At 44.9% G+C, this 27,368-nt stretch overlaps 1 protein-coding gene across 2 annotated transcripts in view; it reads right to left on the bottom strand.

Annotated features, from left to right (window-relative positions):
- Nucleotides 1-27,368, bottom strand: part of LOC117349041 (alkaline phosphatase-like) — a 67,069-nt gene that overhangs the window by 11,397 nt on the left and 28,304 nt on the right. For both annotated transcript variants that reach the window (XM_033921927.1, XM_033921928.1), the window contains exons 4-7: nt 22,417-22,532; nt 16,339-16,513; nt 13,648-13,823; nt 7,105-7,248 (exon numbers count right to left, since the gene is read on the bottom strand). In XM_033921927.1, coding sequence (XP_033777818.1) covers nt 7,105-7,248; nt 13,648-13,823; nt 16,339-16,513; nt 22,417-22,532 — 611 coding nt within the window. The remainder of the gene's footprint in view (nt 1-7,104; nt 7,249-13,647; nt 13,824-16,338; nt 16,514-22,416; nt 22,533-27,368) is intronic.

Raw genomic sequence — 27,368 nt, 5'->3', positions numbered from 1 at the left:
AGAACCAAGTCACAAAAGCCCCAAAAATCCCAGTCAAAGTAGGAATGACCAGACAGGGATAGAAACATGATGGCAGATAAAGACCAAACGACCCTTCCAATCTGCCCATCCGCAGCATCCACTATCTCCTCCTCTCCCTGAGATCCAACATGCCTGTCCCAAGCTTTCTTAAATTCAGACATAGTCTGTCTCCACCACCTCTACTATTCCACTCAACTACCACCCTTTCCCTGAAAGTCATCCAAAATGCTGCAGTCCGTCTCATTTATGGCCTCAAGAAATCAGACCATGTAAGCCCATATCACAAAAAACTACAAGGGTCATCTTTAAGTTTGCTTGCCTTTGCTTCCAAACCATGACAGGTTCATCCCCAACCTATCGGTCTCACCAATTCGAATTCCCAGGCACAGCAAATACACGCAGTACCTACCTGTTCGCTTTTCCATCCCTAAAGGGCTGCACCTACAAGAGAGACCTCGATAGAACATTGTCATTCCAAGCAGGCAAATGGAGCAAATGTTTAACCAACTTCATCTCAAATGCACTTTGGTACCAAACGTTTAGGAAGTCAATAAAAACTGATCTCTTTGACAAATTTCTCTGACCCCACCTCAACCTGATGTACTTTCAATACACTTCCAGATAAACCTGACTAAACTCTGTAATGTCGCCGTCTGTATACAGTCTCTTCCCTTGTAAACCGCTTAGACCGGTTTGTGGTATGGCGGTATATAAAAATAAAGTTATTATTATTATTATTATTAAAAGGAATGCTTGTCAAACTACCACAGTCATAGTTTGAGACTTATTCTTCCATGATACACCACCAACTCCATTCGTTCCTCCTCAGCCTTCCTAATCAAGTTCCAATTTCAAGTTTATTTCTTATACTGCCCTATCAACCTTCTAGGCGGTGTACAAAATCATAAAAACATACTTTAGCTAAAATACAAATTGAAGCTGACAAAGCAGGCAATAGTGCCGAAACACGGCCCACGTCAACTCCGCATGTACCCAACTATCAAAGCGCTATGCGATTTACTATGATAAAAAACATCACCCTGGTTGCCCTGGATCAGTGGCATGGAATGTTGCTACTTTTTGGGGTTTAGCCAGGAACGAGTGACCTGCATTGGCCTCCGTGAGGACTGGACCATTGCTCTGACCCAGTAAGGCCCTTCTTTGTTCGTCGGTCATTTCCACTGTGACTTGTTTTTTGGGCAGAGATGATCAAGCCAAGAAGATCTAAAACAATGAAGCTGGTTTATATTTGAGAACCTTCAAAACTGATTTGAGTTGTCAATGGAAACTGGATTCTTTTTGTTCATTCCCACCTCACAGATTTGAATTCTAACATAGTCAGTCAATACATGTGCAATAACTGATTTATGCAAATAGATTCATGCATATTTGCATTTAAATTTCCTGCCTTTCCAAACCTAGCCTCAGGGTGAGTTACAGACAGACAGAGCAAACATGTTCCTGCCACTGTGAGCTTACACTCTGGCATTTTAGCTAAGGCCACCAGCAGTGGAATGAGGTGAAGCACCAGAGCTATGGTCTGACCAGTGTCTTGCCCTAAATATATCAGGAAATATGGGGTTTTTTTAATTTATAATTTTACAACCGTTCATATTGCAAGACAGTCAAGAGTGGGATTTTACAGTCAATGACCATTTAAGAAAATAAAAATCATTATTTAATCAACAAAATTCCCATCTAGCCCACATTAAGAAAGGGCTAATTCCCTTTATATAACAAATGATCATAATAAACATAATAATCAGGAGTTCCCTCTAACAGGAAATATGTTTTACAGAAAGGGTGGTAGATGCTTGGAAAAGAAGTGGTGGAGACAGAGGCTATGTCTGAATTCAAGAAAGCGTGGGACAGGCATGTGGGATCTCTTAGGGAGAAGAGGAGATAGTGGATGCTGCGGATGGGCCATTGTGTTTCTGTGTTTCTATAACCATAAAGTTCTATGACCTCACAATGCAGGTGTAAAGAGCCTTAGCCTATAGGAAGAGGAGATGCAAATGTTAAGAGCCTCAGCCAATAGGGAGAGGAGGAGATAGTGGATGCTGTGGATGGGCCGTTTGGCCTTTATCTGCCATCATGTTTCTCTAACCATAAAGTTCTATGACCTCACAATGCAGGTGTAAAAAGCCTTAGCCTATAGCAGGGGTAGGGAACTCTGGTCCTCAAGAGCCATATTCCAGTCGGGTTTCCAGGATTTCCCCAATGAATATGCATCAAAAGTAACATAGAAACATAGAAACATAGAAATAGACGGCAGATAAGGGCCCACGGCCCATCTAGTCTGCCCACCTTAATGTCCCTCCCCTACCTTTGCCCTGTGAATAGATCCCATGTGCCGATCCCATTTGGCCTTAAAATCAGGCACGCTGCTGGCCTCAATCACCTGTAGTGGAAGACTATTCCAACGATCAACCACTCTTTCAGTGAAAAAGAATTTCCTGGTGTCACCTCGTAGTTTCCCGCCCCTGATTTTCAACGGATGCCCTCTTGTTGTCGTGGGACCCTTGAAAAAGAAGATATCTTCCTCCGCCTCGATGCGGCCCGTAAGATACTTGAACGTCTCGATCATGTCCCCCCTCTCTCTGCGCTCCTCGAGCGAGTATAGCTGTAATTTGTCAAGCCGTTTTTCGTATGGTAGATCCTTGAGTCCCGAGACCATCCGGGTGGCCATTCTTTGCACCGACTCCAGTCTCAGCACATCCTTGCGATAATGCGGCCTCCAGAATTGCACACAGTATTCCAGGTGGGGCCTCACCATGGATCTATACAATGGCATAATGACTTCCGCCTTACGACTGACGAAACCCCTTCGTATGCAGCCCATGATTTGTCTTGCCTTGGACGAAGCCTGCTCCACTTGATTGGCAGACTTCATGTCCTCACTGACGATTACCCCCAAGTCTCGTTCTGCTACCGTTTTTGCTAGGATCTCGCCATTAAGGGTATAAGACTTGCATGGATTCTGGCTGCCCAGGTGCATAACTTTGCATTTTTTGGCATTGAAGTTGAGTTGCCATGTCCTAGACCATCGCTCCAGTAGGAGTAGGTCGTGCATCATGTTGTCGGGCATTGAATCTTCGTCTGTTGTGCATTTGCCCACTACATTACTCAGTTTGGCGTCATCGGCGAATAATGTTATTTTACCTCGAAGCCCTTCTGCCAGGTCTCTTATAAAGATGTTGAATAGGATTGGGCCCAAGACTGAGCCCTGTGGTACTCCACTAATCACCTCCGTCATTTCGGAGGGGGTGCCGTTCACCACCACCCTTTGGAGCCTACCTCCAAGCCAGCTCCCAACCCATTTCGTCAATGTGTTACCTAATCCTATAGAACTCATCTTGCTCAGTAACCTGCGGTGTGGTACGCTATCGAATGCTTTGCTAAAGTCCAGGTACACGATGTCCAGGGACTCCCCAATATCCAGCTTCCCTGTCACCCAATCAAAGAAGCTGATCAGGTTGGATTGGCAGGATCTCCCCTTAGTAAATCCATGTTGTCGGGGATCCCGTAGATTCTCCTCATCCAGGATCTTATCTAATTGGTGTTTGATTAGAGTTTCCATTAGTTTGCTCACTATCGATGTTAGACTCACTGGTCTGTAGTTTGCTGTCTCCATCTTTGAGCCTTTCTTGTGCAGCGGAATGACGTTAGCCGTCCTCCAGTCCAACGGGACGCTGCCTGTACTAAGGGAGAGGTTGAAGAGCGTGGACAGTGGCTCCGCCAAGACATCACTCAGCTCCCTAAGCACCCTGGGGTGCAGGTTGTCCGGCCCCATTGCTTTGTTAACCTTGAGCTTTGACAGCTCACCGTAGACACTGCTGGGCGTAAACTCAAAGTTACTAAACGGGTCAACTGAGCCAACCCTTGTCTGTAGCTGAGGGCCGAACCCTGGCGCTTCTCGGGTGAAGACTGAGCAGAAGTATTCATTTAATAGTTGGGCTTTTTCCGAATCCTTTTCCACATAGTCTCCATCTGGATTCCTAAGACGTACAATCCCGCCTGAGTTTTTTCTTCTATCACTGATATACCTGAAGAAGGATTTATCTCCCTTCTGGATGTTCTTTGCTAGAGACTCCTCCATGAGGAATTTAGCCTCCCTGACTGCTGTTTTGACGGCTTTTGATTTGGTCAGGTAGTCTGCTCTAGAGTCCTGCTTCCCTGATTGTTTGTAAGAGATGAATGCTTTTTTCTTCTCCTTGATCAGGTCTGAGATCTCCGCAGTAAACCACTGTGGCTTATTGTTCCTTCTCCGTTTACTTACTGATTTTACATAGCGGTTTGTTGCTTCTTGTATGGTTGCTTTCAAAGTCGACCACATGTCTTCCACGTTATAGATCTCATGCATATTCATTGGGGAAATCCTGGAAACCCAACTGGAATACGGCTCTTGAGGACCAGAGTTCCCTATCCCTGGCCTATAGGAAGAGGAGATGCAAATGTTAAGAGCCTTAGCCAATAGGGAGAGGAGGAGAGAGTGGATGCTGCGGATGGGCCATTTGGCCTTTATCTGCCATCGTGTTTCTATGTTTCTATAACCCTGGGTGCCACTTTCATGTGAAAGTTTGTGAAATCACCACTTTCGATGTGGAACTCCATCTGGAAACTGCTGGATTTGTGCTGTTCATTTTTTCATCACGTTTTTTTGGAAAATAACTGCTCCCTCCGCTTAACGCCACCTCAGAGAGGTGCGCTCCCACATGTTGTTTAGAAAAGGCCCTACGTCTGGCATATCCTTTGCTAAACTAAGTGGCATAGTGAGGGAGGGGGGTGGACCGCCCCAGGCGCCATGTTCGGAAGGGCGCCATGCTCTCCCACAGCCCGTTACTCCAGTGCAAAAATCTAAACTTTTATACTGCCGTGGCCCTGCCCCAGGAGAGACTCGTCTTGCTCGCTCACTCCGGCAGGCGCAAAACCACCGAGGCCAAGCATTATTAGTGGACTGGAGGCAGGGTAGACATGGTGGGGGGTGGAGGGGGTGAGGGAGCACGCATGTGCCCAACCAAGAGTCTGTAGTGAACCAGAGGCAGTGTAGCCGGGGGAGGGGAGAGAGAGTGTGTATGTGGAGACTCAATGAGTCCAAGAAAAGAGTCTTTAGTGGATCGGAAGCAGGGGGGAATCGGTCGGAGGGAGAGAAGCCAGACCCGCATGGGGAGGAGGGGACAATGGCAGAACTTAAGTTACGGAAGTACCAAGGAGTACCGACCGCTGACCAGCTTTCTCAAGTGTAGGGGGGGGAAGGGTGGCAGGCACGGGCTGTGGGGGCACTGCTCATTTCCTTCCGCCATGGGCGCCCTCTACGCCACTGCCTAAACTGAGCTTACTCAGACCTGGGCGTCTCAAGTCTGTTCTCTGCGTTCCCTGTAAAACGGGTTCCACTGGAGCTGTGCACAGAAGAGGTCTTGTTTAGCCCCTGGGAAAGCCTTTTCCAGGACCAGCTTATTAGCCAGTCAGGCCCAGAAAATCAGATGAATGTGGCAGCGTAAACCACAGTTGGACATGAAAAGCCATAAAACCACAGAGACTGAGTAATGCAGTGCCTAACCACAGCCTCGTCTCTCCTTTCTCCTCCCTCCCCAAACCCTTAATCCCTCCCCTTCCTCTTTATGTGCCAGATTTAAAGGTTTTTCAAAATATTGTTTAAATTTATATCATGCCTTATGAAACAGCTCATGATACTTTTAAAAGACACGAGGGGAATCTCAGAATGCCACTTGTCCGCTCTTGATTCCTGCAGTCCAGTGTGATAGCACTCGTCACTGGCTCACCCAAATGTGCCCTCTATTCTATTCTAATCTCTTTTTTTGTATTCTTCACACTATTTCTACTTCTAATTTTTCATACTGTTTCTGTACCTATCTTACTTATAATTTTAATGCACCAATATATTCATTGTAACCCGTTCTGGGCTCTTTTGGGAGGACGGGCTAAAAAAAATCGAATAAATATACTAATAATATCTTCAAAGTCATTTCCAGGATCTCAATTCATTGGATTTTTTTATCTCTTCCATATGTTTTCTTAGTCATTTCATTCATTTCAATACATTTAAAGGGACAGATTATTGAAATAGGTCTCAGTTTCTGGGACACAAACTTCAGCATATTCTGTACATTGTGGTTTGTGTGAGGTTTCATTACCAAATTCTCACAGGAGCCATTACGTGAAACACTTCAGCGGAGCTGCTGCCTCCGCACCCAGAGGTTGTGAGATCAAATCCCAGTGCTGCTCCTTGTGACCCTGGGCAAGTCACTTCATCCTCCAGTGCTCGCGGCTTTGAATTGCAAAGCCACAGAAAGGCAGTATACAGGTTTCCATTTCCCTTCAAAGCCCACCAGCACCATCAGCTCCTCCTGGGGTTACCATATTTTTCACATGACCCCGCTCCATTCCGCCTCTAGCCCCACCATGTTCTACCTCTAGCCCCGCCCAGTTTGGCCCCCCAGCCCTGCCTCCACAAAGCCTTCTCTCTTCTTCCGGACGAACTCCAGCCACATCTGGAGGGCCTGGAGTATGTGCGGATGTGTGTGACGTCATGCTCAGAGGCCCTCCAGATGCGGCTGGAGCTCGTCAGTGCTTTCCAAAACCCAGACAAATGCCGGGTTTTGGACAGTCCTCTGAAAAGAGAATATGTCCTGGTTTTCCAAGACGTCTGGTAACCCTAGCTTTCCAAATCCCAGCCCCCCCCCAGTAAGAACCTCCCCTTATTTCAGCCCCCAGTTTTCCAAGCTCCATCCTCTTCCTCCTCCTTCCACAGAGTGACAGGAGCTTGTATCTTTGCTCCCACCACTCTGAGCTGCTTCCTCCAGCTCTTCTGCCGGCACCATGGAAGGGTTTAAAACATGGCAATAGGCACTTCCTGTTTATCACAAGAATACAGGAAGTGCTTGTTCTCGCATTTTACAAGCTCCTGCAGTACCAGAAGAAGAGTCGGATCAAGTGGCACAGAGTGATGGGAGGAAAGGCTCAAGCCCCCACCAGTGGAAAAAACATCAGGGTTTATTGGTGTTTATATCAGTTAATAATCAGAAACTCTAATTACAATGAATCATGAACAGCTCCTGATACCTTATTTGCTGGTTTCTTTCTCAGCCAGACTTGTGTGAGATTTAGGCCATCCAAGCGGGTGCCGTTGGCTTTTGCATCCTCAGGATATTCCACATCTGGAGTGTTTTTCGGGTACATGTATTTCCTGCCACCTCCTAGGATCACCTAAGACAGGAGCAGAAAGAATAATGTTAAAGAGGCATCTTCTCCTTTTAAGGTTACAGAATTACCTGCCAGCCTTCTCCTTCCCAAAGTGGTCCTGTACCCAATTTCAGCCTGACCCCCTGCAGCAGGGCTCAGTATAGCCAGCCCACCTCCCAGGTTTGCTGGGGGTAGGTGGGAGATCAGTAGGAAATGAATATGTTTATTTTGGAAGAAAGGCAGGAGAGGGGAGATAAGATGGGGACATTTAAATACCTCCATGGCATCAATGCCCAGAAGTAGAAGTCTCTTTCAATTGATAGGAGGCTCTGGAATGAGGGGACATAGGTGAAAGGGGATGGATTCAGAAGTAATGTCATAAAATACATACTTTTTCACAGAGAATGCTTAGAATGGACTTGCTTGTGGAGGTGGTGGAGATAAAAAACGTATTTGACATCAAGAAAGCTTAGGAGGGCATGAAGGGGCAGGCTAACTGGGCCTTGTGGCCTTTTGTCGGCCTTCAATGGTCTCTGTTTCTCTGTCTCCATGTTTCCATCTCTGGGAAGGAGCTCGTAAAGGAGGGGAATCGAAAAGTTGAGGTCAGGATCACTACAGTGGGAAAACCTGCCAGGAGATGTCGTTTAGGTTGAAACTAAATCAGGTTAAAACCAGTCTGTGGGATCAGCATAAGCAGATTGGCAGAAATTTGGGAGAAAGTACAAGAGCCAAGGAGGGGTGGGGGAGGACACCAAAGGGTGATTTTCTGGCAATATTTATGTGATTTTGTTACCTATTCATCAGACTTATGTATTACCTGAGGCAATTTACCTACACACAGCAAATATATACATAACAATAGGGCAAATTCCCCTCTTCCATTCACTTCAACAGCTGACACCTGGGCCTCCATGAATAGGTCCACTTCAGAATTAGGCAATGCGTTGATCAGCCACTCCATTCGATTCTAGTAGACTGGAAGGGTCCCTCTCTCGCCTTGATTCCCACAGTGACAACGGATCTGACTGGAGAGAGGGGAATATTGGGTTGTGGGGGGGGGGGGGGGGGAGATTCATAGTGTGCCAGCACAAGAAGCACAAACACTGGCAGTCCCGATGGGGGAAAAAAGCACATTTTCTACGAAGAGGGTTTTCAGCTGAAGAGATGAAACATGCCAGTAAATATTCAGCTGACAGCAGTCAACGTTTCTTGAAATGTTGGCCACTGCGGACTGAATTAGACCCAGACATTCAGTTCTGGTCTCCATTTCAGGTGCTGGCAGTGAATATCGAGTCTGGGGCAGCGTCCAGGAGTTACTCAGGTAACATCTCTGTGAACTGCCTGCCTCAAACCACTCAAAATAAGCAGATATCGCACCATTTGAAAGTAAAATATGTCCAATAAAACTGTTAATATATTGTATTATCAAAATTACAATTCATGCATACTAATTGAATAATAAAGATCTAGGTGTCATTGTACACAATACGCTGAAATCTTCTGCCCGACGTACAGTGGCAGCCAAACAAGCAAACTGGACGCTAGGAATTATTAGGAAAACAATGATAAATACTGGGATCTCTTCTTGAGTATTGTGTTCAATTCTGATTACTGTATCTTACTACTTATGTCAATACCAGTATATCAGAATAATGAATCCAATCCAAGATATAGCAGAATTAGAAAAGGTTCAACGAAAAGTGATTACGATGATAAAGGGGATGAAACTCCTCTCATATGAGGAAAGACTAAAGAGGTTGAGGCTTTTCAGCTTAGAAAAGAGACGGCTGAGGGAAAATATGATTGACGTCTACTAAATCCTGATTGGAGTAGAACAGGTACAAGTGGAACGATTTTTTTACTCTTTCAAAAAATTACAAAGACCAGGGGACATTCAATGATGTTACATGGAAATACTTTTAAAACACATAGGAGGAAATCATTTTTCATTCGTTGCCAGAGGTTGTGGTAAACAGCGGTTAACGTAGCTGGGTTTAAAAAAAGGTTTGGACAAGTTCCTGGAGGAAAAGTCCATAGTTTGCTATTGAGATAGGCATGGGGAGGTCACTGCTGTCCCTGAGATTAGTAGCACGGACTGTTGCTACTATTTGGATTTCTGCCAAGTACTTGTGACCTGGATGGACCACTGTTGGAAGCAGGCTAGATGGACCTTGACTATTTTTATATTCTTATGGATGTAAGAATGGAGTCGGTCCAGAGGAAGGCTACTAAAATGGTGCGTGGTCTTCGTCATAAGGCGTACAGGAACAGACTTAAAGATCTCAATCTGTATACTTTGGAGGAAAGGCAGGAGAGGGGAGAAATGATAGAGATGTTTAAATACCTACGTAATGTAAATGCGCGTGAGTCGAGTCTCTTCCATTTGAAAGGAAGCTCTGGAACGAGAGGGCAGAGGATGAAGTTAAGAGGTGAGAGGCTCCGGAGTAATCTGAGGAAATACGCTTTTACAGAAAGGGTGGTAGATGCGTGGAACAGTCTCCCGGAAGCGGTAGTGGAAACAGAGATTGTGTCTGAATTCAAGAGGGCCTGGGATAGGCATGTGGGATCTCTCGGAGAGAAGAAGAGATAATGGCTACTGCGGGTGGGCAGACTGGATGGGCCATTTGGCCTTTATCTGCTATCATGTTTCTCTAACCATAAAGCTCTATGACCTCACAATGCAGGTGTAAAGAACCTTAGCCTATAGGAAGAGGAGATGCAAATGTTAAGAGCCTTAGCCAATAGGGAGAGGAGGAGATAGTGGATGCTCTGGATGGGCCATTTGGCCTTTATCTGCTATCATGTTTCTCTAACCATAAAGCTCTATGACCTCACAATGCAGGTGTAAAAAGCCTTAGCCTATAGGAAGAGGAGATGCAAATGTTAAGAGCCTTAGCCAATAGGGAGAGGAGGAGATAGTGGATGCTCTGGATGGGCCATTTGGCCTTTATCTGCCATCATGTTTCTATAACCATAAAGCTCTATGACCTCACAATGCAGGTGTAAAGAGCCTTAGCCTATAGGAAGAGGAGATGCAAATGTTAAGAGCCTTAGCCAATAGGGAGAGGAGGAGATAGTGGATGCTGCGGATGGGCCATTTGGCCTTTATCTGCCATCATGTTTCTATAACCATAAAGCTCTATGACCTCACAATGCAGGTGTAAAGAGCCTTAGCCTATAGGAAGAGGAGATGCAAATGTTAAGAGCCTTAGCCAATAGGGAGAGGAGGAGATAGTGGATGCTGCGGATGGGCAGACTGGAAGGGCCATTTTGCCTTTATCCTGCTGAAAAGAGGCCACCAAACCACTAGAGTTTTAGAAGGAATACCTGGAGAGGCCCATGGATGAGAGATGGGGAGAAGGCGGAATTGGTGGGTGGCTCGGGAAGGATTTTTTGTTATATTGGTAAATTGAAGGGAGCTGGCCCAGGCTTGTGGCAGCACAAACTGGGGAGCAGGGGCAGGAAGTTTCAATTTCAGCCAAAAATAGCTGCAATTTTTGACTGAAACCCGAACCCAGAATTCAGGCCTGTTTCAGTGCTAAAAACAAACCCAAATTTGGCCATTATCAGGTTATTGCAGATATCTGGGGTCAGTGCCTGGATACTTAGTAACATAATGCTATCCTAAGTCTGCATGGTTGGCCACAGCACTGAATGTCAAGTGTCCCTGTGCCAGACACCCCACTATTCAGTGCCAGTAGCCAGGTAGATGCCAGCGAATATCTGGGCCTAATTCTACCCACAGCGGTCAACGCTGTCAAAACCACTGGCCACTATGGGCTGAATATCAGCCAGCCTGTCTTGGTAGCCAATTCTGCACGAATGAAAAAAACAAAAAAAACAAAACCCACACATCCCTCCCAACCCTACGTAGGCCAAAAAACTCCAAAGTGCTGCATTAGCATTTCTCTTTAGTATATGACTATATTGCATACCAACTGGTAAAATGATTTTGGGAAACATTTGAAATGTTCCAAGATCAACTGCCAAGAAACTGATGTAGAAAAATGAATCTGTTGTGCCGAGAACGCTGAGCTTGGTGACCTGAAATGACTGTCGTAAGTCCTTCCTTTACCCCCCCCCCCTCTACTCTCGATTGAGATAAATAGGTCACAAATTGCCCGTAGGCACCTGGGTCTCTGGATCTAACTACGACAGAAACCTACTCACTACCACCCCCACCTTCTCGCTGAATCAACCCAACAGAAATTGAAAGCTGCTCTCAGAAATTAGGTAATTAGTCTTGCATTCCAATGCTAAATCCGACAGGTGGCGGGATCTGGTGACGCACGGATAGGGCATCTCTTGCTATCTATTTATTTTCTCTTTCTTCATCATTCTCTTCCTTTTCCAATCTTCTCTATCTTCTTCTTATACTATTACTGCTGGAGTTTCTTTCCAACTTAATCTTTTTTGAACATTTGTAAACTGCTTTGATGCTAAACATAAGAATAGCCTCACTGGGTCAGACCAATGGCCCATCAAGCCCAGTAGCTCGTTCTCGCGGTGGCCAATCCAGGTCCATAGTACCTGGCAAAACCCAAGGAGTAGCAACATTCCAGAATCTCAAAGATTAGGAAGATTCCGGAACCCCAAAATAGGAGCAACATTCTATGCAGAATCCCCAAAGAGTAGCACGATTCCGGAATCCCCAGAGCAGCAAAATTCCATGCTACCAATCCAGGGCAAGCAGTGGCTTCCCCCATGTCTTGTATGAGGCTCATATTGTATTGTTATGAAGCTGATTATAAGTCAATATATCTTGAAAATATTTAAGACTGTTGAATAAAGTTCATACAATTTTTAGCTTCCATATTGAGGGCAGTTTTGGTAAATATAAAAGATAGGAAGCTGATTTATGTGAAAATTATTCCCTGTACAAGGATAGTTTGAAAAGTTTGATAAAAAAGCAAGTTAAACAACGTAGTCTCCTTCGAGGGCTCTACACGCAAGTCCAGCATGTGTCCAGTTTTTCCATATCATAGGAAAAATAGCTTATGAGAAAACTGGACATTCGCTGGACTAAATTGTATAGCCCTCGATGGAAACTATGATGTTTAACTTGCCTTTTTTTTTTTTTTTTTTACCAAACTTTTCAAACCACCCTCGTATAATGTGAATGGTAGAAATGTGCAGATTTAGACAATGCTAAATTAGGCAGAGGATGGGTGGGAATGACACAGAGACTTCGAGCAACAAAGAGAGGAAAAGGGAAATGACTAGATAGTGATGAGCCGGTCAAGGACAAAGTAATTTGGAACGCGAGTTTTCCTGAAGACGTGCCTTCTCTTCACACAGGATCAATACCCTTGGCTTAGGATCAAGCTTTCACCTCCTAGAATGCTAGGATTGATTAAGGGGATCACGAGCAGATCGGAGAAGGTTATTTTGCCGCTGTACCGGGCCATGGTACGTCTTCACCTGGAATACTGCGTCCAGCACTGGTCGCCATACATGAAGAAGTGTACGGTACTGCTCGAAAGGGTCCAGAGAAGAGCGACTAAAATGGTTAAGGGGCTGGAGGAGTCGCCGTACAGTGAGAGGTTAGAGAAACTGGGCCTTTTCTCCCTCGAGCAGAGGAGATTGAGAGGGGACATGATCGAAACATTCAAGGTATTGAAGGGAATAGACTTAGTAGAGAAAGACAGGTTGTTCACCCTCTCCAAGGTAGGGAGAACAAGAGGGCACTCTCTAAAATGTAAGGAAGTTCTTCTTCACCCAGAGAGTGGTGGAAAACTGGAACGCTCTTCCAGAGGCTGTTATAGAGGAAAACACCCTCCAGGGATTCAAGACAAAGTTAGACAAGTTCCTGCTGAACTGAAACGTATGCAGGTAGGGCTGGTCTCAGGGCACTGGTCTTTGACCCAGGGGCCACCGTGGGAGCGGACTGCTGGACACAATGGACCACTAGCCTGACCCAGCAGCGGCAACTTCTTATGTTCTTAGTACTCAGTAAACCCCACACTGAAAATAAGAATAAGACTAGCCTTACTGGGTCAGACCAAAGGTCCATCCCGCAAAGTAGCCCGTTCTCACGGTGGCCAATCCAAGTCTCTAGTACCTGGCCAAAACCCAAGCAGTAGCAGCATTCCATACAGAATCTCAAAGAATAGCAAGATTCCGGAATCCCAAAGAACAACAAGATTCTAGAACTCCAAATAGTAGCAACATTCCATGCTACCGATCCAGGGCAAGCAGTGGCTTCCCCCATGTCTTTCTCAATAACAGACTATGGACTTTTCCTGCAGGAAATTGTCCAAACCTTTCTTAAAACTAGCCTCACCCACCCCAAAGCCACCAGTGGCACCCCACATCACTGTGCTGTGCGTTTCCCGCTCTTTCCTGCCACATGAGTGCCCCCCCCCACCCCCCCACCCCGGTCTCACTTGTCTGCACAATATGACACCAGGAACAAAACCTTACCTCGATATCTGGAATGTTGTTGACCAGCTGCCAGGCGATGTCTTTGCAGCCCTGTTCTATGGCTTCCGTGGGCATCTCGTTATCTGAGAACCAGTCCCTGTTGACGCAGTGTGCATAGGCAGCACTGGGAGTAGCGTGAGTCACCCTCGTGGTTGTTACAACCCCTACAGATTTGCCTGTAACAAAGAAGAGGCTGTTGAGGAGCAATCCTAAATTGGTTTCATTACAACTTTTCTCACCTACAAAACCTCCTACAGTCACACTCGAAGCATTATGGGACTTGGTAGTAAACTTGGGGAATTCCTTAAATCCTCAAATAAAAAGTTTGGATAAAGAATTAAAAGAACAAAAGGAAGAAATAAAAGTTTTAAAGCAGGATATGTCACAATTTAAAACAGAGACACAAAATACAAATAAGGAGTTAATGCTACTGAAACAAAATCAAGATATGTTGGTTAAAGATAATATATTACTCAGGAAGAAGCTGGAAGTGCAGGAGAATAATGGTCGAATAAATAACTTGAGATTTATAAATTTTCCAAGAATCCTGTCAACTTCTCCTAGAGAAATGGTGAAAAGATATTTTATGGAAATTTTGGAAATTCCTGAAAACTCCTTACCTCCTCTTACAAGAGTGTATTACCTACCTGCTAAGCCCCAACTCAAAGAAGAAGATAAAATTGAGGAACCCCGGGAGAGGTCATTGGACATTTCGGCTATACTGGAACAATCAGATAGAGAACTGGCTGTTCCAGCTACTCTCTTGTTGTCTGTTGCTTTGGCTCCAGACAAGGATTGGATATTAAAACTTTTCTTTAAAAATAGATCCAAAGACTTCCTGGGACAGCACATTCAGATTTTTCCTGATGTCTCTAGAGAGACTCAAAAAAGAAGGAAAGAATTTTTAATTTTAAAACCTGGAGTGACTCAAATAGGGGGTATTTTCTTTTTGAGATATCCATGTAAATGTGTAGTTAGATATCTATCATTGAAGTATATATTTACAGAGCCATCTCAACTGATTAGCTTTCTCTCAATGAAACGCCTAGAAAAAGGAATAACAACAACGTCCATGGAAAGTTAGTTTCCTGCACTTTAGTCAGATAAGGATTTTTCCTAATTAATTAATTTGAATTATATATGTTCTACTCTTAATTATGGATCCAATAAAATTGAGGACTAGTGTGAGATTAGCTAGGTTAGTATTTTCTTGTAGTAATATTAATTTTGCAATTTTAGTTTAATATGTTGTTTGATCTCACTTTACTGTACAAGATGTATATGCTTGAAATATTGTAAAATTTTATAAATAAATAAAAAAAAAAAAAAAAAAAAAAATTGGTGAAGGGACTTCAGACTATTTTTCTAGAGCAGTGAAAAGGAAAAAGGACGGGATTTGATGTCCTTTTTGCGGTTACAGTCAAAGCGGTTTACATATTACATACAAATATTTACAAAGGTAAATCAAAAAGTAAAGGCAAAATACATTGAACGGCTTTAATAGATGTAACTGTGAGCAATTGAACGTATCACTTTTCCACATAATCCCATGCAAATGCATAATCGCATTTGTTGTATCGTTCAACTAGCTTTTTGGTTGTTTCCGAAACCAGACCAGCACCATTTCCGAGTTGCAGTGATGAACCCATGTCTCGTGGCCAATACTCGGATCTTCTTCTTACCGTCTCAGGAACTGAGTCGCAACCTCCACACGCTGTTGCTTGTGCAGATCAGTAAACTGTTTGGGAACCCGTGCGCAGACTTTCCTGTATCCCAAGTCATCATGCATTATGGCAAATGCAGATCCATCGCTTGATATCCAAATTTACAGCCAATTGAGACACCGTTATCCGTCGGTCTTCTCTAATCAAGGCATCTGCCCTGTCAATGTGCTCTTGTGTGCAGTGTTGATGGCGACCAGAACGACCTTCACCTGTTACACCTGTTCTTCCTGCTTTAAACCTTTTTACCCACTCATAAACCTTTCATTGATTCTTGGTACTATGTCCGTACTGAGTCAATATCCGACGGTGAATTTCCACAGGTTTCACTCCCTCTGCCCACAGAAAGCGCACTACTGCACGTTGTCCTTCGATGGCGCAATCTTGCAATGGAGCCTCCATATTTCTGACTTCATGGCAGCCACGTGACTACAGGCCAAGCGCCGCACTGTGCGTAGATGAACCATCCAACAGGCAATGTACGAGTACATATGTTGCATTTCGCTAGCTCTGTTCCGGGTATCACATAATTTAAAGATTGCCTTAAATTTTGGATTCACCCTCGTATTTTGTAGCCAGGGCAATAGAGGGTTAAGTGAGTCACCCAGAGTCACAGGGAGCTGCCCTGGGAATTGAACCCAGTTCCCCTGATTCTTTGGCCACTGCACTAACCATTAGGCAACTCTTTCACGCCTCCTAAAGATAGGACAGTGATTTTAGAAAGCCACAAATACATCTATGTGAGGGGTATATTTATAAGGGGGGGTTTCTCCATGTGCAGCTTTCCAAAATCTGTGTCCGATGGACATGGGACTGGGAAGTGCAGCCCTGTTTGTATTTTACAAAAGGCTTTACATTTGGCAGAGCTTCTTGTAAAACAGTCTGGGTATTCCCCTCTCCATGTTGGATCCAACATGTGTCTCCACATGTAAGCTGTACTTAGGCAGGAAATCCCTGGCTTCTCGCTCACCTGCCTCCTTTGCCCATTTGAGAATTGAATCGACTTCATTGCCTCTTGTGGTGTTGCACTGCGCGCGTACAGAGGCTGCGCTCACGCCCACCGTGCCCTCGTTAGCCTTCACGCCACAGAGGTAGGCAGTGGCGGTGCCAGCGCTGTCCGATACCTGGGCATTAGTGTTGTAGGTCTGGGAAAGAACAACAGAAAGAGAAAAGGATTATGGTCAAAATTTCTGACAACCTCCGCTACCTTCTAAGTTCCTTGGACAGATCTTCTGAGCACAATGTCGCGATTGCCAAGAAGGACGGCAGCATCAAGGGGACAAATCGCTAAAGGTAGCTAAAAGTTAAGAATCCCAAATCGAGGTGCTGAGCTTGTATTTGTGTGTTACGGCAGTCAGTGGCGTCACAAGGGAGGTTGGCGCCCCGCATCACTGTACCCACTATTCCACGCCACATGAGCAACACCCCCCCCCCCACCGGCATGAACGGAATCTTCCAGTTGCTGCTCCTACGACCAGGAAGTGATGTCAGAAGGGAGCTGAAGCTGGCGAACATTTAAAGAGGTAAGCAGGGAGGGGGGAGGAGCGGTGCCATCGTCCCCATGAAGATGGTGCCTGGGGTGGTGTGCCCCCCCCCTTACTATACCACTGACAGCAGTGACTCAAACCTGTCCTGGGGAACCCCCCAGCCAGTCGGGTTTTCAAGCTATCACTAATGAATATGCACGAGCGAGATTTGCCTTAACATCGGGCCTTCCCTGAGGGCCCTTGAAAGGGCAAGACTGCGCTGCCAGCCACCGACAATCTCAAGCCCCAGCAGGGAGAGGAGGAAGGAGGAGCCAGTTCTACATCCCGCTGATCGCCTCCCACTTTAACATCGGGCCTTCCCTGATGGCCTTTTAAGGACTTTGGGAATACCACATTTTCAGATAAGTGATGATATTGAAAGACTGTATTTTGTTTAGAATGTAATACCACTTATCTTGGAGTTTTTGACCGAGGATGTGTCTGCTGGTCTCAAACTTGAGTTTATCCCTTTCAGGACCATAAGGATCGTAGGCCAATTTTTGTGGTTTTGACGACATTTTTATGGTAAAAAGGGCTTGCAGATGCCAAAAAATTGATTTTTTTTGTGAAATATCATTATTTTTATTTAAAAAAATCACACTTCTGGCTTATGGACAGTGTGGCAAGTGAATCTTCTCGTCAATCTGGCAACGACGCTAATGAATGAATGTCGGAACCAGTTTGTTTACATAAAGGCAGTATCATATGGAATCCATACATATCAAATTTAGAACTGTAGACTATCCCAATCAAAATTTATAGGATTTTAAAGTTATGGGACAAATAGGTCCCTTGGTCCTGAAAGGGTTAAGAGATTGGCTTGTCTATGTGGGTAGTTTGTTTGGAACCCCTGTTAGACACTTAGGTCTTTTCTCCTTTTCTGTTGTATACCATAGGTAGTGCTGAAGTATATTGGATGTTGTTTTGGACTTTTAAAAGGCCCTTCATGTAGACCAAGAGGACAGTGAGTAACAAAAAGACAAATTTAGATAAGTAATCTCTATTACATACTGTGTGTGCTCGTGTGGCTATTTAAAGGTGTGACCAAATGGTTGCCTTTAATAGGTTATCTAAGACTTGCCTAGGAATTCCTGAACTACCAGCAGCTGATACCTATAGGAAACTAGCACAGCTGTTAGCAAGGCGTGTTAAAAGGACCGACAGGAAGGACCTGTGGCAATGTTAAGTCCTGTTGTACCAAAAGGTTTGCTTAAAAGTTGATAGAATGTTATTATTATCCAACAACTACATTCCGCGGTAAAGTACCGAGATGAACTGGATCTTGATAACAAACCTAACACTGATAAGTGTATTCTTGATTACTGCAGGACTAATACAAGGAAAATCCCAATATACCACGTCACGCACTTCATAAACAGATAGCGAGACACTGATCAATAATGCACACGGACAGAAAGTCCACTGTAGCCCCCACTTGACCCAAGGGACTAAATTAGACCAGTTAAGATCAATATGATCGAAACATTCAAGGTACTGAAGGGAATAGACTTAGTAGATAAAGGCAGGTTGTTCACCCTCTCCAAGGTAGGGAGAACAAGAGGGCACTCTCTAAAATTGAAAGGAGATAGATTCCGTACAAACGTAAGGAAGTTCTTCTTCACCCAGAGAGTGGTGGAAAACTGGAATGCTCTCCCGGAGGCTGTCATAGGGGAAAACACCTTCCTGGGGGTTCAAGACTAAGTCTGCTGAACCAGAACGTACGCAGGTAGGGCTGGTCTCAGTTAGGGCGCCGGTCTTTGACCAGAGGGCCGCCACGTGAGCGGACTGCCGGGCACGATGGACCACTGGTCTGACCCAGCAGCGGCAATTCTTATGTTCTTAACAGTGGATAGTCCAATGATTCCAAATATAATTTTCAGAAACAGGAAGACAAAAACTCATAAGATACCTCCACCACTACAGAAACAGAAATTATGGGAACCTAAAACAAACCCAATATAAAAATCAGATAAATCACTCATCAACAATAAAAATGATAATAGTACTCAGTCAATTAACACCACCTTTACCGGCAACGGTATATCTTAGCAGTGTGATACCAAATGTCATCGCACACCTCCCTACCGATGTAGATCTCTGAGATATAAAAGGAATCAATAAATTCTTCACCAGGCGGTCTGGGGGGGTGGAGGCTGTGGATACTATTTAGTCCAATCTGCTGTTGCCGGATTATCTCAATGTGCTAAATCACAGTGTTCAAAAAAAAGCTTCTTCATAAAGAACAACAAATGAATCATTCCAATAAAATTCTTCAAGAATCAGAATTTTATTGGGAATAATTCATTTGTTGCTCTCTTTGAACCCTCCACTCTCCTCCTCAACTAATGACCATGCTAACAATGTAATTTAAGACTTGAACCAAATCTCATTGTAAACCGCATTGATTCCTAGCAGAAAACTGCGATATATACAACATGGCATTGTACTATATTGTATTGTAGGAGGCATGAAAATTTCTCTCATGCATATTCATAAGGGATATCTTGAAAACCCGAGTTACAGAATACTTAGCCCAATGTTTATCAACTCGGTCCTGGAGGACCCCCTTGCCAGTTGGGTTTTCAGGATATTCACAAAGAACATGCATAAACTTGATTTGCATACACTACCTCCATTATATGCAAATGTATTTCATGCATGTTCATTGTGGATAAATATCCTGAAACCTTGACTGGCAAGGGGGTACTCCAGGACCAAGTTGAGAAACACTCCTAGAATACCCCCTTGCCAGTCATAAAGGAAAATGCTTGAGTACCTGATTGTAAAAACCGCTTAGATAACCTTGATAGGCGGTATATAAAATCCTAATAAACTTGAAACTTGAAACTTGATAGTCAGAGTACAGGTCTTGCATTTCTCAGGGGAGAGGGGAAAAACATCTTATAGTGGAACTTAGCAAGTAAAATTAATAATTACTGGATTATTGGTTTAACAAAGCTTCAATAATGAATGTGACTGTTGGGCAGACTGGATGAATTAAGAGGTTAGCTTTCATAAATCACAAGATCGCAGAAAGAGGAAGACAGGCAAAAATATCTAGAAAAGTTAAGAGAGGCTGGTCAAGTAGTCAGGAAAGCAAAGATACAAATAGAAGAAAAAATAGTTGATACGGTAAAACGGGGAGACAAGACATTTTTTTTTTTTTTAGATATATCAGTGATAAGAAGAAGTGCAAAAGTGGCATTGTGAGACTCAAAAGTGAAGTGGAGAAATATGTAGAAGCTGATAAAGAAAAGGCCGAATTGCTTAACAAATATTTCTGTTCTGTATTCATGGCTCAAGTGCTGGGAGTGGAACCGCAGAAGACAAAAGCAAATAGGGTTTGAGGAGTGGTAGACCTTGATTGATTTTCAGAGGGCGTATTGAGGTGGAAGAAGATATCTTTTCTCTTATAGGACCCACGGCAACAAGAGGGCATCCGTTGAAAATCAGGGGTGGAAAATTTCATGGCGACACCAGGAAGTACTTCTTCACCAAAAGGGTGAATGATCTTTCACTACAGGTAATTGAGGCCAGCAGCGTGCCAGATTTTAAGAAAAAATGGGATAGGCATGTGGGATCTCTTCATGGAGGAAGTTAGGGGGTGGGTCATTAGAGTGGGCAGACTTGATGGGCCGTGGCCCTTTTCTGCCATCATTTTCTATGTTTCTATGTTCACGAGGAGCTAGCTAAAATAAAGGTAGACAAAGCAATGGGGCCGGATGGTGAACATCCGAGGATGCTGAAGGAACTTAGGGAAGTTCTGGTAGCTCCGCTGACTGACTTTTCCAATGCATCTCTAGAGTCGGGAGTGGTACCAGTAACCCAGAGACGTTAAGGTCAGAATACTCCCTTCAAGACAGGAACACAACCCCCTTTAGAAGGGAGGCTTCAGGTTCAACTTGTAAGATAGAACCAAAGGCCTCTTTGAACAGGACAGCCAAGTATCTCCTTGCAGAATACAGGACAGGTCTCCCATCCAAGTTAGGGTTGATGTCCACTCTGCAGGACACAGTTAAGGTCCTGAGGTCCTCCCTATAAGGCAGTGATCAGGTCTCTCCACCCAGAACCTTCCTATAAGCACCGATATTTGCGTTATTGCATTGCGACATGAAATGTTACAACTCTGCATCGTTTTGAAACTTACACAGGTGCAGGTGGTATAAAGAATGAAAATAAATAGAAAATGGAAAGTGTGGAGATGGCTTAAAGGTCCAGGTCAATGCCATACGCAAACAAGGCCTGAGATTTTCTTAGCCCTTTCACAGCAGCAGTCTGGAGCCATGGGTTCAGTGCAGGGAGGATCAGATGTAGTCTGAGAGATGATTTCAAGGAGAGAAGTACATGTTCAGGGGGGGGAGACGGGGGGGGGCCTTGTTCCTTTTGCTGCTGTTTACCTGCAGTTTCTGGTCCACACAAAGATTCCCCTCATCGCTCCTGTGTATAAATAGAGAGATGTGGCCTAGCAGTTCACCAGCCTTTTCTATTTATACCGGGAGGCTCAGTATTGCACAGAGGGATTTAACGCGAGTTTCTAGGTGGGCACTTTCATGGGACTTCTGCCAGGCCTCTCTGGCCAGATCGAAATCCATGCCGCAAACATGCACATCATTTTCCGAAATGCTCACTTTCAGTCACAGGGGCCGGGGCTCTGCGAGGGGTTGTCGGGGGAATTGCAACGAGCGGAGAATCGATTGTCTAAGACAGCGAAATCTTTCTCTTTGCTGTGAATGACAGTCAAGGCGTGGTGTCAGCGGGAAACGGGGTGTGAGTCTGCTAAGTCTGGTACAAAATGGGTTTAACTCTAGTTATTTATTAACTTTGTTTTTCAAATAATATTCAATTCACTCAGAGGCCCTTTCACTAAACTGCTCTACAATCTGGGATTAGCATGTTGTAATGCTGGATTCTATGACATGCTAAACCCAGATTTAACATCGCACTTTTTTTTTTTGGGGGGGGGGAGTGCCCACGGTACCTGCAAGACCACTTAATGTCTCCTAATTAGGTTCACCTACCTTCAGATAACCTTCCCCCAAATGACCCACCTTAACACCTTCCAATTAAACAAATACCATCAATAGATTGTAACCTACCCTCTCTAACTGCATTCCATATGTATTTTTCATACAGTTCTTCACTGTCAGTTTCATTTCCATCCTATAAGTTCACATAGAATTTTTCTTTTTTCAACCATCTTTATTTTCTCTTCTTTATTAATTTCCAGGTACTTTAGTTAGATTGTGAGCCTTCGGGACAGTAAGGGAATTTTTTAAGTACCTTCTTACTTCTCATTTATAATCTTAATGTATATTTTCTTCAAACCGCTTAGAACCTAACGGATGTAGCGGTATATAAGAAATAAATTACATTACATTATGTCCGTTTTATCCTGCCGTTTTTATTAGCTATAGTCCACCTCGAGTCAGATTTTCTCCTGATAAAAGCTCAATAGAAGTGTGAAATGAAATTAAACAGCCCCGAGACCGTGAAAAAGAAGAGAGAGTTGGTGGCAGCCTTACCTTGGAAAGAGCAACATGGGGAAATTTGTCCATTTCCAGCTGGGTTTCTTCGCCAGGTTTGCCATCCAGCTGGCCCTTCAGGATGCGACATGCTGTCACTGTGGCTATGCCCATCCCTGTAACACACAGGCAAAGACGGTTTGGGCCTAAAGTCTAAAACAAAAGCCTCAGCACTCAGGCCGCACGGTCAGAAATTAACCTTTTCAACAGGCCCAAAAAATGACCTGTAAACAATTTAACATCACACATGAACTATAGCAAAGGTCACCACAGGGGTACTTAGAGTGGGTAAGGGGGACCACTGCCCCTCAAACTCTACAGGATATAGGTGCAGAGTGGAGTGTCTCCCATCTCACATGGTCTCGCATCTCCCCATCTGTCTCCTCTCTACATCCTCCCTCTCTAGGACTCTCAGATGTCAAGATTTACCCGGACATGTCCAGGTGTCCGGTCAAATTTTGAAAACCTGGGAGTTTCTCCGGGTTCTGGAAGGCTCTGGCTCTGCTAGAGCTCAGGGTGGCATCTGGAAGGCCTACGAGCAGGTGCAGATATGACACGATGACGTCATGACGATGACATCACGAGTACGTGTGCATGTGACATCATCATGCATGCTGCATCCCCGCATGCTCAGAGACCCTGCAGATGCGGCCCCGAGCTCAGGAAAGGAGAGGAGATGAGGTCTGTGTGGGGCTGGGGCCTGTTTTTTGCTTCTACAAATATGGTAAGCATTTTCCTCTCATGCCTCCTTTCCCCTGGTCCACCCCCTCCTTCTTAGTCCCACCCCCACAGCAGCGCCAGCTCTGTCTGTATCGTTGGTAGCATTAAATGAAAATAAAGCAAGAAGCACTATTTAAAATGCAGATCAGGTCTGCACCGAGGAAAGATGAGAAGCTGGTTCATTGTGTCATTCAGGAAATGCTCATTCCAAAGGAGGAGGGGAGGCGGCCAACTAGGGCTCTCCGTCTGCGAGTTCACTTCCCCAGGGCTGATAGATTGTGGTCTCCTTGAACCTGGAAGTTCAAAGAGTTGGCAATTACAATCCAAGTGCAGAAGGGTACGTTTGGGGCTGTGTGAGGTGGAGGGTGAAGTCCCAATGTGTATCAGTCGGAAAAGAGATTTGGGGATGATCCTTAACAAATGACTTCAAATGTCTCTATGACAAAAGAGATCTCCTTTAGCTATTGCAGCCCCCTTTGGGTGAACCCCCTGGGACAGGGGGACTCACTCGACACCAGGGCATGGATCCTCAGCTGGAGGAGGGATTTTTACTTCAGGGCAAGGCATTTGGCTAAACATCCCTACCTCTTGTCTGTCCCGTGTTTGTTTTCTTTGCTGTCATTATTGTAGTTAAGGACATAAGTCCGACCAATGGTCCATCAGGCCCAGTAGCCCGTTCTCACGGTGGCCAATCCAGGTCACTAGTACCTGGCCAAAACCCAAAGAGTAGCAACATTCCGGAATCCCAAAGAGTAACAAAAGAGTCTAGAACCCCTAAAGAATATCAAGATTTCATGCGGAATCTCAAAGAACAGCAAGATTCTGGAACCCCAAAGAGTAGCAACATTCCGGAATCCCAAAGAGTAACAAAAGAGTCTAGAACCCCTAAAGAGTATCAAGATTCCATGCGGAATCTCAAAGAACAGCAAGATTCTGGAACCCCAAAGAGTAGCAACATTCCGGAATCCCAAAGAATAACAAAAGAGTCTAGAACCCCTAAAGAGTATCAAGATTCCATGCGGAATCTCAAAGAACAGCAAGATTCTGGAACCCCAAAGAGTAGCAACATTCCATGCTACCAATATCCAGGGCAAGCAGTGGCTTCCCCCATGTCTTTCTCAATAACAGACTACGGACTTTTCCTCCAGGAACTTGGCCACACCTTTCTTAAAACCAGCTACGCTAGCCACTCTTACCACAACATCTGACAATGTGTTCCAGAGTTTAATTATTCTCTGAGTGAAAAAAAATTTCCTCCTAATGGTTTTAAAAGTATTTCCCTGTAACTTCATCGAGTGTCCCCTAGTCTTTGTCATTTTTGACGGAGCAAAACATCGATCCATTGGTACCCGTTCTATTCCACTCAGTCCTATCTCCCTCAGCCGTCTCTTTTCCACACCACTTCCCTTTTGTCAGCGTTCGTCTTGTTTTCATCTGCTTGTTGTATTAACAATCCCTAGTGATGTCCCTCCGTATTAATTTTGTAACTGTGTTTTAACTCTAAATGTATTTTGTATAATCCTTTTTACTGATTAGGCGGTATAAGAAATTTTTAAATAAACTTGAAGCCACTGGGTGTTGCAAAATTAAAGCCTGCACCGGGAAAACTTCTGCCAAGCAAAATGGTGGCAAGTGAAAGGTTTGGTTGCAGGTTTCACAGGTAAAGAAAGGCCTCTTCCCATAAGATAAGAAGAATTAGGGGTTGCCAGCTTAGCACACATCTCCCAAGAGAGAGAGATCAGTAGGAATGACATGGGGACAAATTTTTCACCGTCCCCGCAAGATCTCATTTTCCTGTCCCTGCCCCATTCTTGCAAGCTCCGTCCTCATCTGCACAAGCCTCAAACGCTTTAGAATCCTAAGTAGCAACATTCTAGAGCTCAGATTGTGATGTCATAATGCACATTCCACCAATGCCTAAGCTCCATCCTCATCCGCACAAGCCTCAAACCCTTTAAAATCCTAAGTAGCAACGTTCTAGAGCTCAGATTGTGATGTCATAATGCCTCATTCCACCAATGCCTAAGCTCCGTCCTCGTCTGCACAAGCCTCAAACGCTTTCAAATCCTAAACAGCAACATTCTAGAGCTCAGATTGTGATGTCATAATGCCTCATTCCACCAACGCCTAAGCTCCGTCCTCATCTGCGCAAGCCTCAAACCCTTTAAAATCCTAAGTAGCAACGTTCTAGAGCTCAGATTGTGATGTCATAATGCCTCATTCCACCAATGCCTAAGCTCCGCCCTCATCCGCACAAGCCTCAAACGCTTTCAAATCCTAAACAGCAACATTCTAGAGCTCAGATTGTGATGTCATAATGCCTCATTCCACCAATGCCTAAGCTCCGTCCTCATCTGCACAAGCCTCAAACATTTTAAAATCATAAGGATTTGAGACTTGTGTGGTTAAGGCAGAGCTCACAGGAATGGGACAGAGACAGTGACGGGACGGAGAAATTAAGTTCCCACAGGGACAGGGAAAAATTTGGCCCCCGTGTCATTCTCTAATCTGATCCCATCCTCAGAAGACAAAGAGAGAGAGAGAGACCCAGCCCAGACAGGGAACGGACTGGATCTGCAGAGCTCTGTATGAGATAAGAGGTAAGGCATAGACCCTGGGTGAACTTTGACCTGCCTAACTGGGAGGAATGGAATAGATTCCTTTTAGCTTCCCAACAGAACAATAGAAAATCACATCCGTAAAGGGATGTAAAAGCAAGAAATATCTCGATTGCCCTCTTGCATACCAGGCAGCCTTTTCTGACAAGGATTTTCAATCGCTGTTGCTCGCATCCTGTTCTTACGAACATTTCAGAAAACAACTGATTTTTCAAAATTCCTGACTAAATAGATTTACTGTATTTTTTGATTCGTAATCTTTTGTTAAACCGTGTTGAACTTATGGTTTTGTGGTCTAGAAATTTGATGTTATGTTATGCTTTGACCCTCCAGTCTTTAGGGCATAGGCTAGACCAGGGGTGTCCAACCTTTTGGCTTCACTGGGCCGCATTGGTCGAAAAAAATGTTTCTGGGGCTGCACAAACGTGCAAACTCTGCAGCAAGACAGAGGAGGGAGACGGCAAGATGGTAACCACCAGGGGGCAGCAGAGGAAAACACTGCATCGTCCTCGACTTGGGCCGCACAAAATAATTCACTGGGCCGCAGGTTGGACACCCTGCTTTTCACTCCTGGTATATAATGCCATAAATATAGGGTTAACAGACGTCCGGATTTCCCTGGGCAGGTCCAGGGGTCTGGACAGCTTTTCAAAACCAGGCACTTTGTCCAGGGATGGCATCCGCGAACGCGCAGATGCAACATATGACATCATCATGTCGCATGCGCGGATGCCGTCCCGACGCACGAACGGGTTAAAGGGGGTGGGGTTGGGGGGTAGAACGGGGTGTGATGTGGAGGTGGGACTGGGGATGTGGCCATGGGTCCGGATTTTGCTGAAGGAAAATCTGGTAACCCTACATAAATGCCTGTATGTGGCTTTTACCATGAAATTAGCTCCAAAAATATACCACAGCACTGCAAAGAGCATGCAAATTACTGCTGCACCGGAAATCCATATCTCGTTGGCAAAATGTCTCCCTTCCTGTCAGCATAAGAGTGTTGTTTGACTCACATACTGATAAGAAGTGGAACATTTAAAAAGAAAGTTGTTGGGTCTGGATTGGCCCCCAAATCGTCCCCAACATGGTAGCTTTCTGCATTAGCCCCTTTCCCTGGTAGTCCAGCAGCCTGCTCCCTCCCCCGACCTCATTCCATGCTCCGCCAGTAAAAAAAACAAACCCCTTATGTTTAAGAGCACACCTGCATAGTGGGCGGGAGTCTGGCAGAGACCCTTGGCAGAGAGTGAGACTACCAAATAAGGAAAAAAATTCTCTCATTTGGCAAACTGATCCTTGGCAAATTGACCCCTGGCATGAGGCTCATGAAGATATACCCAGGGGTGGGGAGCAGGGAGGCCACTAGACCCCCCAAGGAATTATTTTTAAGTCAGGGGGATGGGAGCCATGTTGACAGGGTTGGGTAGTACTGCTAGACACCAGGGAGGATGTCTATGTGTGTGTGTGGGGGGGGGGGGTTTCTGCAATATACCAGAGAAAAAGTTGGGGGGAGGTTGAAAGGGTTCATGTCAGGGAGGAAGGGGGACACCGGCCTACCAGGAATGTTAAGGCCAAAGCAGAAAGTGATGTTTGGGGCAGGGGCCTCTCTACATCACT

The sequence above is a fragment of the Geotrypetes seraphini genome, chromosome 15 (assembly GCF_902459505.1).
Source record: "Geotrypetes seraphini chromosome 15, aGeoSer1.1, whole genome shotgun sequence".
Lineage (NCBI taxonomy): Eukaryota > Metazoa > Chordata > Amphibia > Gymnophiona > Dermophiidae > Geotrypetes > Geotrypetes seraphini.
Note: the sequence above shows the minus strand (reverse complement) of the source record. Positions and strands in the feature narration are given on the sequence as shown.